Source organism: Giraffa tippelskirchi, chromosome 9, assembly GCF_054371585.1.
Source record: "Giraffa tippelskirchi isolate mGirTip1 chromosome 9, T2T-mGirTip1v1.2.pri, whole genome shotgun sequence".
NCBI classification, from domain to species: domain Eukaryota; kingdom Metazoa; phylum Chordata; class Mammalia; order Artiodactyla; family Giraffidae; genus Giraffa; species Giraffa tippelskirchi.
The window spans coordinates 48705890-48719453 of record NC_137283.1 but is presented as its reverse complement, the minus strand read 5'-3'; the positions used below and the strand labels follow the sequence as shown (position 1 = coordinate 48719453).

The 13564-nt window shown below is 58.2% G+C and overlaps 1 protein-coding gene across 1 annotated transcript; it reads left to right on the top strand.

Annotated features, from left to right (window-relative positions):
* The first annotated feature begins 4842 nt into the window (after positions 1–4842).
* APEH (acylaminoacyl-peptide hydrolase) lies at positions 4843–13377 on the top strand. The gene is made up of 22 exons (XM_081525539.1): positions 4843–4876; positions 4952–5084; positions 5570–5696; positions 6074–6161; positions 6261–6336; positions 6426–6589; positions 6755–6892; positions 6988–7079; positions 7162–7202; positions 7288–7409; positions 7861–7921; positions 9026–9123; positions 9586–9637; positions 10482–10570; positions 10997–11135; positions 11621–11704; positions 11792–11872; positions 12219–12307; positions 12418–12608; positions 12716–12818; positions 12911–13017; positions 13111–13377. The coding sequence occupies exons 1-22, from the start codon at positions 4865–4867 to the stop codon at positions 13214–13216; spliced, it is 2193 nt and encodes a 730-aa protein (XP_081381665.1). The 5' UTR covers positions 4843–4864; the 3' UTR covers positions 13217–13377.
* Positions 13378–13564: the final 187 nt, after the last annotated feature.

The window sequence follows — 13564 nt, the reverse complement described above, 5'->3', positions numbered from 1 at the left end:
AGGAGTTAATTGCGAAGATGCAATTGAGAAACTGGCTAGATCAGCTCATATCCGACCCCTTGCTCCCCTCCCCCTCCCTCGCTCCCACCGTGTGCGTAAAGTTCTCAGTCTGTGGCATGTTCGACCTGTGACAGGACTCGCTGCTGCCAGGCGAGTCACCGCCGGTCCTGCAGCGGAGCATGCACAGCTCACAGCCTCTTTGCACGATCTCATCCATTTTAAATGCTCGACCCTCTTGCTTGGAGTTCTTTTTGTCTCAGATCCTCTCCTTCAGGAGTGCTTCTAGCTGACTTCTGCACGAGCTAGTGAGGACAGCTGGAATTGCTGCCCTAGCACACCAGGCCATGGGCCCGGCAGTACAAGGCCCCACACACCCTGTGGGTTTCTCTGACCAAGACGTCTCTGGGGAGACATGTGGTGGGAGCCCACACAGGATGTGTGCACGTGAACATTTGGAAGGTTGGCTGTGGGATTTCCATCTGTAAGTTGCCCCCCGCCCTTACCCTGGCCCTGAGCCAGAGACATCTGGCCACCCCTTCCCAGCAGGGCAGTGTTTGAGGGCAGAGCTGGGCTGCCTCTGCAGCCAGAGAGACAGAAGCCAAGAGTGGGGCCTGCCGGTGTCCTAGGACCCCAGCTCCTGACTGCACCTGCTCTGTGCCTCTCCTCTGGCTTGTAAGCTCCAAGGTCTGTGAGCCAGGAGATCTAAGCCAGGACCGGAGGCCAGAGGGTGCTCAGGGAGGGCTGGACCTTTGCATTTGTGGCGTGGACAGCTGACAGAGTGGGTGTTCCCATAGACAGTGGCTTCAAGCGGAGTTTTTGGGGAAGCATCTCAATAACAAAACTTCCAGAAGGTTCTGTGGTGACACTCTCTGCATCTGTCCCCAGGACCTAAATGCCCCACCAGCCCCCATCTCTGGAGCCTCAGCATCCCACTGCTCATGACTGAGCCAATCAAGCAGCAGGCACCTGACCCCTCCAGGCCTGGCCTTCCTCCAGAGTTTGCACCATGCATTTCTCAGGGGTCCGCATTTCTCCTGCTTTCCAATAAGGTCTACAGGCCCTTTCAGAGAGGGATCCTGGCCCACCTCTGGCAGCTGTGGATGAGATAGGAGGCTGTTACCCGCTTTGTTGGGCCCAGGCCCTGCCCTTCTGGATTTGGGCTTCACGCATCCAACGGGACACCTGCCTCATTGCAGAGAGCAGGCCTGGGCTATGTGAGGCCATCTGTGTGAGGGCTGAGGGAGGCCATCATCTCGCCCCTCTGACCACCCAGGGCCAGGTTTTTGTGAGATATGCCTAGTGGCTGGATACATGAGGGACTAATGCAGTGAGCCTCCCCACAGAAGGCCAAGGGACGGGACCAGAAGCAGGGAACAGGCAGGGAGATGACAGCAGGCCAGCCTCCATCAAGGCTAGTTTCAGGCTCTCACACATTGACTTTTCAGCAAATCTCCTTTCTGGTCAAGCTCTCTGAGTTGGACATTTCTGACATCTGCCACTCCCCACCACCCAGCGTATCCACAGGACACATCTGTACCATCACCCCCTTGTGAAGGTGGCTGGAGCAGGCCTCTGGGCCACAGGTGTGCTGGCCCTTGTGTAGATACAGCTGTGACTCCGGGGACCAGAGGCTGAGGGATCAGCGTTTGATGCCTTGGGTGCTGGGGAGCACCAAGCACATCTCCACACAGGCAAGGGGGTGTCTCTGGGAAGCAGTCCAGGCCTTCTCTATACCCTCCCCCGACCCAGTGTCATGAATAAGGGCACTGCCTCCTCTGTCTACTTCAGGGCCCAATGCATTCACAGCGACAACCCCTGCCCCACCATTGCTTAGTCCTTGGGAAGAGACTGTGGTCTCAGGGCCCATGGTGAGAGGCAGCAGTGACAGCAACTATGTCCTGTCTTCTGGAGCCTGTGGGGAGTTTTCCAGGCCAATCCTTTGCCATGGCAACAAGGCCCTGGCCTGTTGGCCCCTCCCTTGCCCTTGTGCCCCTTCCCCCCATTCTGTAAATACTTGTCATCGTGGACTCCGACAGGGTCAGAGGGACAGGCCTGATCAACTGAAATGCCTCAGAGATGTCATTTCTGTCTCCCTGGGTACCAGCAGCCCTGCTGCCATGCGCACTGGGGTGGTGCGGGAGAGCCATGAAGTCGTGAGATTATCGTGTGTGTGTGCATGTGAACAAACGTGTGAGTGTATGTGTGTGCGTGTCTGCCTCATTCGGTCTCTGGGATCCAATAAGCCCGTCCTCTCTCAGAGCAGTACCCTGGAGAGCGGTGGCTGCCCCACGCCTTTCCTCTGCTAGCTTCCATGTCTTGTTTTGGCTCCCCCACACACACTCCTTCCCTGCCTCCCTTCTTTCCTCTCTTCCCTTCTTTCCTTCTCTCCTTCTTTCTTTGAGGGGGGAAGAGTGCTGTACAAAGTCAAACAAACAAGTTTACAGTTGTAAGTGCAATGACCCGAGTCCTCCACGTGACCTTGTGAACCGTGTGCCGTCCTCCTGTGCTCTGTGAGAACTCGTGGTACTTCAGTGTCCCTCCCCCTGTATTGTGACAAGGTAATTCTGTGGTATCAGAATAAAAGGACTTGATATAAACAACCTACAGACTGTCTCTGGGATGGTTTCTGAAATGGGCAGGTGCAGGCAGAGGAACAAATCCCCCAATTGTGACAGCCCTGTGTTTTCACGGTTAAAGGGAAAGAATGAGAAGGCAAAGTTGCGGAAGTACTGGCAAGGCCAGGGCAGGGTTCACAGCAATCTGGCCAAAGACAGTGGGTCCCTCCACAAAGGCAAGTTTAATGCTTGAACCTGGAGAGAGCAGTTCACTGGGCAGACTTGTTAATATTTTTTTAAAGTTGTTTAAATTGGGGTTGAATTACTTTATAGTGTTGTGTTAGTTTCTGCTATACAACAAGGTGAATCAGCTGTAAGTATACATATATCCCCTCCCTCCTACCTACCCCTCCTCAAGGGCAGACTGTTGAGGGTGCCTCCACAGTCTGCGAGTGTGGGGTGCACACTTTTCTGGGGCCTGGTTCCTGGGGACGCAAGTGAGTAGGTGCTGCCCCCTGGTGCCGCCAACAAGACCTACACCTGTCTGCCTTGGTGGTGTCCACTCCAACCCCCAAACTCTTGGGGACTACTATATCTTAGTCCTTCCCCAGACTAGGAAAGCCTCCTTATCAAAGTAACTCTGAGTGTCTAGAAATGTTTAAAAACACGGATAAGTGAAAAGAGTATCAGCCTCACTTCTGGCCTTTCTCAAAGTTAGTATCTTGATGCACGTCTTTCCTTGATGCATGTCTTTCCTTCCTGTGTTTTTCTTTTTCATTTTAAATAGAGCCAGAAGATACAGCAGTTTCTATTTTCTAGCCTTCCATTAATTTCTACATGTTCATTCCAGATACTCAGATGTTCATCCTCCAGTGCCCAGTCTCCAGAGAGCTGCACCATAAGTTTACAGCCAGGCCACTGAAAGTGCCCTCAAAGACAGGCACTATGTTCCCAGTTTTCCTGCTGTAAACAACGCTGTAATGAACATCCTCATTTCCAACTTTCCACCCAAATGGGTGGCTGGGGCCACTCTTTCTGCTCCCAGTTCTGGCCTTAACAGACCTGCACCTACGGATGCTCACAAATAAGTGGCCTCAGAAAATGGAAACTATTTTTACCTGACTAGTCTGATGTGATTGATGGGGAAGGGGAAGCTGCAGGCCAGTCAAGTGGGATCTGAGTCACAGGCAAGGCAGGGCACAGGAACCCAGGGTGCTGAGGGAGCCAGGGTCCTTGCCTCCAGCCAAGCTCAGGAGACATCCATTGCTTCTGGCCTGACAACTGGCCAGCCTCTCCTGGCATGGTAACCTGCCCCGTCCAGTGCCAGTGTCCTGAGGTAGCCTTCCTGCCCAGGTTTCTCATTCCACAGGAAGGACTCTGGTTCTGGGTGGAGCCTGTCCCCACCAGGCCCTCTGCACCCAAGAACTTGGGCTGAGGCCTGGGAAGGCAAACAGAGGGTCATGCGCACTCATCCACGTGCCACTGAGCAGGGTGGGGAAGGCCTGGAGGGGCAGATAGTTTCTGGGGCAGGCTTGGTGTCCGATAAGACCTGGCAACACCCTGGGTGAACTTTGTACCCGCCCTTCTTTGCCATAAGCCCCGGAGCTCTGCATTCTACCAGGAGCACACCTCCGCGCTTCTTTGCTCTTCGGCCATAGTACCCCCTGCAGAGCAGCGCCTGGTGAATGCAGGCCTAGCAATAGACCAGGAGGACCCGACAGCCAGCCTCCGGGCTGCGGGAGACCCCAGCTGGGGCTGACTTTGGCTTGCATCCCGCTTCTTAGGCCCTGCCCCTCACCTCTCGCTGGACTCGACTTTACCCTCGCTGGGCTCAGAACCTCCCGCTCCGCCCCCAACTCCCGCGTCTTCGAAGAGTCCTCGGTCTATAGTCTGGCTTCAACCCCTCTTCTCGTGGGCCCTGTAGTTACCCGCACACTTCGCCCCTCCCTAAAGACCAGCGCCTTTATTCCGTCCCCTCCCAGTAACAGGCGAAGACTTGGCCCACAGGGCTCGCCTCTCATTAGCCTAGCCCGCCCCGAGAAGCTCGCTCCTTTCCGGGAGATCCCTGCCGTAACCCTGCAGGACTCCAGGGACCGCAGCCCCTACTTGTTCCTTACAGGCCCCGCCTCTTTACCATCGAGGTCCCGCCCCCTGGCTAACCGTCCTCGCCCATTCGTCGAAAATCCCGCCCCTCTCACTTCACTGCAAGCCCGTGGCGGGGGCGGGCTGGACCTCTCCGGGCTCCGCCCCCGGAGCCTCACTTCCGGGAGCCAGCAGGCCACGCCTTGCCCTGGCGCCCCAGAGCCACCATGGAGCGGCAGGTGAGGGATCGGCTCGCGGTTCTTGTGGTCTTTGAAGCCCGGGCCGGGCCTGACCCTGCTGTGTCCCCTGCGCAGGTGCTGCTGAGCGAGCCCGAAGAGGCGGCGGCGCTGTACCGGGGCCTTAGCCGCCAGCCCGCGCTGAGCGCCGCCTGCCTGGGCCGGGAGGTCACCACGCAGTACGGGGGTCGCTACAGGACGGTGCACACTGGTGTGTGTATGGAGGGGAATAGGGGAGAGGAGGGGGACGTGGAGGGCTCGCTGCCTGACGGTGCACACGGGTGTGTGGAGGAAGGCCGTTCTTGGAAAGTGGGTGTGAAAGGGTGCCTCCCCAAGAGGCCTGTGCACACTGGTGTATGGGGTGGGGGTGGGGCTACCTGGAGTATTATGAGCTGGTGCCCTGGAGTATTATGAGCTGGTGCCCATGAGTGCAGAGCGTGGGCCTTGTAAGGGTTACCCTCATCGTCCTATCCCACACCCACCCTCAAGGTTCCAGGGTGGATGCTAGGAGCAGTAATGGTTTCTCTCCTGAGATGTTGTCAGCTTAGGCTCTGGAGCCCTAGACTTGAGCTGGGTTCGAGTGTTACCCATCCTGCCCCCAGAATATCTGGAGACAGATTGAGGGAGATGGAGGTGGGGGAGGGGAGCCCGTGCCAGGACTGGTCAAGTTGAGCAGTCTCATGCCTCTCCTCGCAGAATGGACCCAGAGGGACCTGGAACGCATGGAGAACATCCGATTCTGCCGCCAGTACCTGGTGTTCCATGATGGGGACTCAGTGGTGTTTGCAGGGCCTGCGGGCAACAGTGTGGAGACCCGGGGGGAGTAAGTTTGAGGGAGGAAGCTTGTGCGCAAGGCCCCAGCCATCTGCAAGCCTTTTCTGAATGCCTACCGTGGGCCTTGGTGTGGGTATGACCCAGAAGGGAAGCCCAGAGCCAGGTTCCTGCTCCTTGGGAGCTCAGGCACCCTCTAGTGACATGGTCATAAGTGCTGGAGGCCTGTTCCAAACTTGGGATGGGACTAGAGGTCCTGCCCGAGGAAGCGGAGGCAGGCAGCTGCTGTGGAAGGACTAGAAGGGCTGCAGGGGTGGATGTGGGCTGGAGCCTCAAGAATCTAGTCCAAGAGGTTGACCAGTAAGGGGACTGGATGGGCTGTCACTGGGTGGGAGGTCATCCTGACCGGCTATTCTGTATCGTCCTCAGGCTGCTAAGCAGAGAATCTCCTTCAGGCACCATGAAAGCTGTGCTGCGCAAGGCTGGAAGCACTGGGGAGGAGAAGCAGTTTTTGGAGGTGAGTCTGCACAGGACCAGGTGGTGGGCAGCCGGGGGCTTCGTCCCACAGATGAGGCTCTGTTGGAGGACAGGCAGCCTGACTACCAGATGTCCTCAGGTCTGGGAGAAGAACCGGAAGCTCAAGAGCTTCAACCTGTCAGCGCTGGAGAAACATGGGCCGGTTTACGAGGATGGTGAGGCAGCCGGCTGGTGAGCAGGCAGGGTGGACAGGAGGGGCAGCCATAGCCCTGGGCTCCCCCTGATCGGCCTTCCTTGCACCCAGACTGCTTTGGCTGCCTGTCCTGGTCACACTCGGAGACACACTTACTATATGTGGCAGAGAAGAAGCGCCCCAAGACTGAGTCCTTCTTTCAGACCAAAGCATTAGACGTCAGTGGCAGTGATGATGAGATGGCCAGGCCGAAGAAGCCAGACCAGGCCATTAAGGTGCTCACAGCCATGGCCAGTTGGTGAAGGCCCCTCCGGGCAGCCCTGGAGCTCAGTAGGCTCTCTGCCCACACTGTGCCTACCAGAACCGGGGAGGCACTGGCTTCCAGGGGCGGGGCAGGCTCCCGCAAGACAGGCTGGGCATTGAGTGTCTTGTGTTCTCAGGGGGACCAGTTTTTGTTTTACGAAGACTGGGGAGAAAACATGGTTTCCAAAGGCACTCCTGTGCTCTGTGTGCTGGATGTCGAGAGTGGCAACATCTCTGTGCTTGAGGGAGTCCCTGAGAGTGTGTCCCCTGGCCAGGTTAGTGCTGACTTGGCCTGCATCACTCCTGGAGTCTGGGGGCCCTGCCTGAGTGACTGCCCCTTGTTCAACCTGCCCTGTGGTCTTGTTTACAGGCCTTCTGGGCCCCTGGAGACACAGGTGTGGTGTTCACAGGCTGGTGGCATGAGCCCTTCCGGTTGGGCATCCGCTTCTGCACCAATCGGAGGTGAGGACAGTCGAAGGGGTGGGCCAGGGCGCCTTGCAGCTCAGACTGGCCTTGAAGCTGAGTGTCTCTCTGGCGGTTCCAGGTCAGCCCTGTACTACGTGGATCTCACTGGGGGGAACTGCGGTACGTGCTGGCACCTGCCCATGCTTTACTGACCCACACTGGGCCCTGGCAGCCTGCACGATGCTCACCTTTCTGTCTGGTCCAGAGCTCCTCTCGGATGACTCTCTGGCTGTCACTTCTCCCCGGCTGAGCCCGGACCAGTGTCGCATCGTCTACCTGCAATTCCCATCTCTGGTCCCCCATCAGCAGTGTGGCCAGTTGTGCCTGGTGAGCTGGGGGGGTGGGGGAGGTCAACAGAAGGAGGGGATGGTGGATAAGAGCTGAAGAGTCAGTTGCGACTCCCCATGAGCCCCTCAGTGCACCTCCTGTCCTGGGTGCAGTGATGGTGTGAGCTCCGCCCGGCCTTCTCTCCAGGCAGGGCCTAGAGGCTGAGAGTGCTGTCCTGGGAGGCTCTGAACAGTCAAGACTCATCACTTGGAGAGCATTCTCTGTCTATAGGAATGCTCCTCTCTTTGCTTCTCATCTGCACGTGGCCGGGCTCTGCAAGGGACTGGGATGTAGTGGGCTCTGGGCCCCTCGTGAAAGTCAGAGGCCTCTCCAGACCTCTGGTCCAGGTCACCAGAAAGGAGATACATCAGGGTCCTCTCAGGTCCTCCCCTCCCTGCCCTGAGGGCACTGCCAGTCCCCTGGTGGGCCTAACCGCCCTGTTGTCTTGCAGTATGACTGGTATACCAGGGTCACCGTAGTGGTTGTGGATGTCGTGCCTCGGCAACTGGGAGGTAAGGGGTGTGTGGCGGGGCGGGTCCCGCGGAGCCTGCAGCTATGTTCTCTAGCCATCTGTTCTCCTTGCTTGGGGCCAGCCTCTTCAGCTCTTCCGTCCTGAGTTCCTTCTGAAGTCTCCCCTTTTGCTGGACCACCCCAGGTTCAGCCTCCGCAGGGGTTGGGGCCATCACCATCAGGCATGGTTCTGACAGAAGGAAGTCACTTGGACCAGAGCTGAGACGGTTTCATTCGTGCTGCTACCCATAGATCTTTCTTGTCCTTCTAGTGGCTGATTAAAGCCCCTGCTCCTTCATGGGGTCTCGGAAAGTACACTAGGTTGGCAGGTCCTACCCCCAAGGGTGCTCATTCTCCCACTCCCAAACCCCACCCTAGCATATGTCCAGTCCCAGCCCTTGAGGCGGCAGGGTCTCTGGGAGGGTGGCTCTTGGCTGATAAGCTCCAGTCACAGTCTTGGGTGCTCACAGCTCTGCTTGGGATCCCAGGCTATCCCAAGGATGTGAGGGGTGAGTCTCCTGCCTTCTCAGGCCACCTGGTCCATTCCAGGAGTCAGGGACAAGGGATGGTCTCCTTTTCCTCTCTTTGGGTTACAGGGATGCAGCTGATATGAATTCTGGCTCTGCCCCTTATTAGCTGGGTGTTCCTGGGCAATGTCCTGACCCCCTGAGTTTCCATTCCTTTATGTGAGTGGGAAGTGGTTGTCCCTGCTCTTTGTAGGACTGTAGTGAGGGTTAAATGAGTGATGATACTAGAGGGTAGGATTTATTTAGGCCCCTGGGCCAGGCAGTCAGCTAAGTATGGTAACGGACAGACAGGTGTTACCTTGGTTACAGCATTTGCTCCTACCAAGGGCCCAATAAGAGCAGCTCACAGGGATGCCAGTGCCTACTGCTTCCCTCAGGAGCTCTTAGGCTCCCCCTCTCCTGGGCCCTCAGAGGCCTCTGCCCTTCAGCCCACACTTCAGGCAGCTCCTCATCACCTCGGGTACCCATGTGTGGGGCCCCAGGTGAATTCCCCAGCAACTCAGCCTTCCTTATAGTCTTGCTGCCCGCCCCCCCTTGCCTGCACTCTTGGGTGTGGCCCCCAGCCCTCTGCCTTTGCAGAGAACTTCTCTGGGATCTACTGCAGCCTGCTGCCTCTGGGATGCTGGTCGGCTGACAGCCGGAGAGTAGTTTTTGACACAGCTCAGCGCAGCCGGCAGGTAAGGGGCCCCGACTGTATTGAGAGGCAGCCCTTGACCAGCCCCCAGGAGCTGCGGCCCTGGGACATCTGGGGGGACACAGGGGCTGCCATGGGAGTGGGCCCCTGAACACCACCATACGGGGAGTTGATGGAGGTGGGACAGTGGTTTCTCCCCGGGATTGGGCGGGGACACAACAATATGCCAGTCTCCTTTGGGGTGTGATATCACTGGGTCCTCAGGGTAGCAGGAAGGGGCTCAGAGGCATTCCCTCTCCTGCCCAGGGTCTCTCAGCACGTTGTGATGGAACTGGGATTTGAACCCAGGTCCCCAGGCTGCACCTACTGTTCTGAGTAGCTGTCGCCATAGTCACTCACAGATCTAGCCTGGCCTCAGGGTCCCCAGGAAGGTAGAGAGGAGGTAGGGGCAGGACCCGTAGGGCCCTTGGATGTGGTGCCACACGTGGCCTCCCCTCTGCTTCAGGACCTGTTTGCTGTGGACACCCAGATGGGCACTGTGACCCCTCTGACGGCTGGTGAGCAGGGTCAGGGAGGGGCCAGCCAGGCCGGGGGAGGGACCAGAGCTCAAGCACACGGGGCTGCAGCAGCGCTTGCGTCCACTCTGCACCACTGACTGTCCCGCAGCCTCTACTGACAGTTTTGAAGACCCTGCCTCTGCAGGACCCTCAGCCAGCCAACAGACTGCCTCCCCGCCTCTGCCTGCCCCGCCTGTGTCCTGGCACTGCTCAGCACAGCCCCCACGTGGCTCCTCAAACCCACACAAGTCTCTCTGGCCAAGATCGGCCAGAGTCATCCTCCCCACTCTTCAAACCTCAGGCAGAGGCACCTCTGCCTCTCCAGGGCCCAGGAGAAGCCCTGGGTTGGCTCCTTCATCTTCCTTTTACCCAGGCCTGATGATCCTGCCCCTAAAATGTTTTTTGAGTCCTCTACCTGTCCAGGCTGTACTCACCCTTCCACAAAGCTACCAAAGTGTTGTTCCCAAACTGTGTCTCATTGTACAGTCCCCGGCTTAGGAATATTACTCTCCTTGGACCCCACTGCCTAGAATCAGCACCGCACCCCCGCCCCCAGCCTCCAAAGGGTGGGTGGATGTACCATGGGGTCTGGTGTGTCGCCAGATCCGGCAGTCCCAGGGCACAGCTACTGGATGGGTGGGCTGAGAAGGAGGCTCTCCCAGAGCTGTGTGCAATTGGCTATCATTGGCCATGACATCCCTTTGTGGGCATCCCTTTGCGGGCATCCCTTTGCTGTTCAAGGTGGAAGACCTGGCTGTAAAGCCGCCAGTCTGGGGGTCTGGCTCTACAGTGGCGGGGGTGGGGGTGTGTGTGTGGAAATAGTGGTGGCCTCTGCCTTCTCCAGGCGGGTCAGGTGGAAGCTGGAAGCTGCTCACAATTGACCGGGACCTCATGGTGGCCCAGTTCTCGACGCCCAACCTTCCCCCGTGCCTGGTGAGTGTTGGTGGGCCACAGACCAGGAGGCAGGGATTCTGTGCAGGTGGAGTTCCCAGGTCAGGGAACTGACCCAAGTCTTGACTGGCTGGTCAGCTCATGAGCAGCCAGGACGTGGACTCAGCTGAGGATAGTCCATGAGATCTGGCACCATGGGGAGGAACGCCTGAGCTGAAGTTTGCTCCATACAGAACAGGGTGCCTGGGAAAGTGCTTAGTCCTCTGGTGTAAAATAGCCTAGAGGCTGAGGAGGGAGGGGTACCTCCATGTGGTTGGGTGAGTGCCTGTGTATATACCAGCTTACGACAGGAGTCTACGCCGTGCCCTCTGGAGGTGGGCAGACGGCCCAGTAGAGCAAGGGCCATCCACGCTCACAGTGGCTGGGAGGCAGCCAGGCCACCTGTGACCCACTCTTTTCCCTTGGCAGAAAGTCGGGTTCCTGCCTCCTGCGGGGATGGAGCAGGAGGTGGTGTGGATGTCCCTGGAGGAGGCCGATCCCATTCCTGACATCTCCTGGAGCATCCGGGTACTACAGCCACCCCCAGAGCAAGAGCATGCGCAGTATGGTGAGCTGGGCAGAGGCAGAGGGACACCTTCTCCAGGTTCCCTAAGCACACGGCATCAGTGGTCACTTTTCCTGTCTTGTCTCACATTTTGGGGGGGTGGGGTTTGAAATGGTCTGTAAGAGCTGTTCTGCTCCTCTTGTGGACGATCATGGGGAGTAGTGTCCAGGCATCTGAGCACCTGCTCTGGGCATCATCAAGCCATGTCATCTGTGGTGGGATAGTGGAGCCCAAAGAAGCCAGGCGTACGTGAGGCCCCTATGACCTCACCTCCTCCAGAATGCTGTCCCTGCCAAGACCTGGACTCCCCGACCAGGGTAGAAGGAGCATGAATGAACCCCCTGGGGTCCATGCATCACAGTGTGGGCTTCCTTGGCCCAGCCTCCTGTGTCAAAGGTCAGCCCCAGACCTGCAGCTACCAGAGGCTTCAGCTGGCAGAGCCCCGGGCAGTAGCCCTGGGTCTGCTGACTGCTGTTTCTCCCCTGCAGTTGGTCTTGACTTTGAAGCGATCCTTATCCAGCCCAGCGACCCTCCAGATAAAACCCAGGTGCCCATGGTGGTCATGCCCCACGGTAGGCAACTAGCCTAACAGCCCCTGCCCTCCCTCTCCACCCCTCCTTAGCTGGCTGTTTCACCCTCTGTCTGATCCCTATCTGCAGGGGGACCCCATTCATCCTTTGTCACTTCCTGGATGCTACTCCCAGCCATGCTTTGCAAGATGGGCTTTGCAGTACTACTAGGTGAGGGGGCAGGGCCCTGCAGCTCTGGTGGGGCTGTGGGGTGGTCATGGGGTGGGCCTGGTCGGTACAAGTGTTGCGGGTACTGCCCTCATCTCTAGGCCTCTCTGCAGCCCTGAACTGGTAATCACTATCAGAAACTGCCCTGGCCCAGCCTCGGGCTCCATGGACTAACTTGCAACTTCCATGAAAGGGCATGTGGCCACTGGGCCATCTCCGACCTCTTGGCCCCTTCCCCTGGCATCTGATGCAGCTGGCCCCAAGGCCTACTTCACATAGAGGTGAAAGAGTATCCAGGGCTCCAGGAATGTCACTTGACCACCCTGTCTGGTCCCTCCCTGGCTTCCAGTGAACTATCGTGGCTCCACGGGGTTTGGCCAGGACAGCATCCTCTCCCTCCCCGGCAATGTGGGCAGCCAGGATGTGAAGGACGTCCAGGTAGCAGGGACTGGGGCTTCCGGACAGGTTGGAGGGTTGGACAGCCAGGGTGTGGCTCTATTCAGCCTGGCAGGCCCGCTGGCTGCAGCATGATCTGCCCCACCCTGTAGTTTGCAGTTGAGCAGGTGCTCCAGGAGGAACACTTTGACGCAGGCCGAGTGGCCCTGATGGGTGGTTCCCATGGCGGCTTCCTGTCTTGCCACCTGATTGGTCAGTACCCCGAGACCTACGGCGCCTGCGTGGTGCGGAACCCTGTGATCAATATTGCCTCTATGATGGGCTCCACGGACATCCCTGACTGGTGGGTGTGCCCACAGGCCCCTTCCCTTCTCCCCTCCCCTCCATATCCTCATGGAGCTCCCGAGGGCCCCGGCGCTCCTGGGCCTGCATCAGCGTGGTGTCTTGTAGGTGTATGGTGGAGGCTGGCTACCTCTACAGCAGTGATTGCCTGCCAGACCCAAGTGTGTGGTCTGAGATGCTGAACAAGTCACCCATCAAGTACACCCCTCAGGTATGGAGCCCTCTTCGCCTCCCCACCACCAGTGCACCACCAGTCTGTCCAGGGCCCTGGGCCCTGCTCACCACTGCTCCCCGCATACTTAGGTAAAGACACCAGTGTTACTGATGCTTGGCCAGGAGGACCGGCGTGTGCCCTTCAAGCAGGGCATGGAGTATTACCGTGCCCTCAAGGCCCGGAACGTGCCTGTTCGGTGAGTGCATGCGGCAAGACAGCCCTCGCAGCTGGTGGGCCGGTGAGCAGCAAAGGCACCTCGATCCTCACACACTGCTGCTCAATCCCCCAGGGTCCTGCTCTATCCCAAAAGCACCCACTCACTCTCAGAGGTGGAGGTGGAATCCGACAGTTTCATGAATGCTGTGATCTGGATGTGTACGCACTTGGGCCCCTGAAGCCCTGCCCCTTGGCACGAGCTGGGTGGCATATGCCACACTGGGCTCTTCGAGGGCCCCAGGGTCTGGCAGAGCAGCGAGAGGCTTCCTGGGCTCTGGACTTCATGGAAGGGTGAGCCGAGGAACGTGGGCTGCATACTCATAATAAATGAGGACGCGGAGTCTGGTTCTTGCTGGTACTTTGTACCAAGCCACCCCTAACCCCAGCCCCAGCCTTAGGGTTCAGAGACCATAGGCCCCTGGGTATGGTAGCCATCAGGTTGGCATCTACCTCCAGTATGAGAGGTAGGGGACAGTGTGAGGGGGACAGTGAGAGGCTCAGTTGTCACCTGTCCTGGCCAAGTAGTT

What these genes read in the sequence shown, in the direction of transcription:
- APEH (XM_081525539.1), top strand. An exon ending in CGCTTCTGCACCAATCGGAG is followed by an intron (nt 7,080 to 7,161) that starts GTGAGGACAGTC and finishes TGGCGGTTCCAG; the next exon opens with GTCAGCCCTGTACTACGTGG. An exon ending in GGGCTTTGCAGTACTACTAG is followed by an intron (nt 11,873 to 12,218) that starts GTGAGGGGGCAG and finishes CCTGGCTTCCAG; the next exon opens with TGAACTATCGTGGCTCCACG.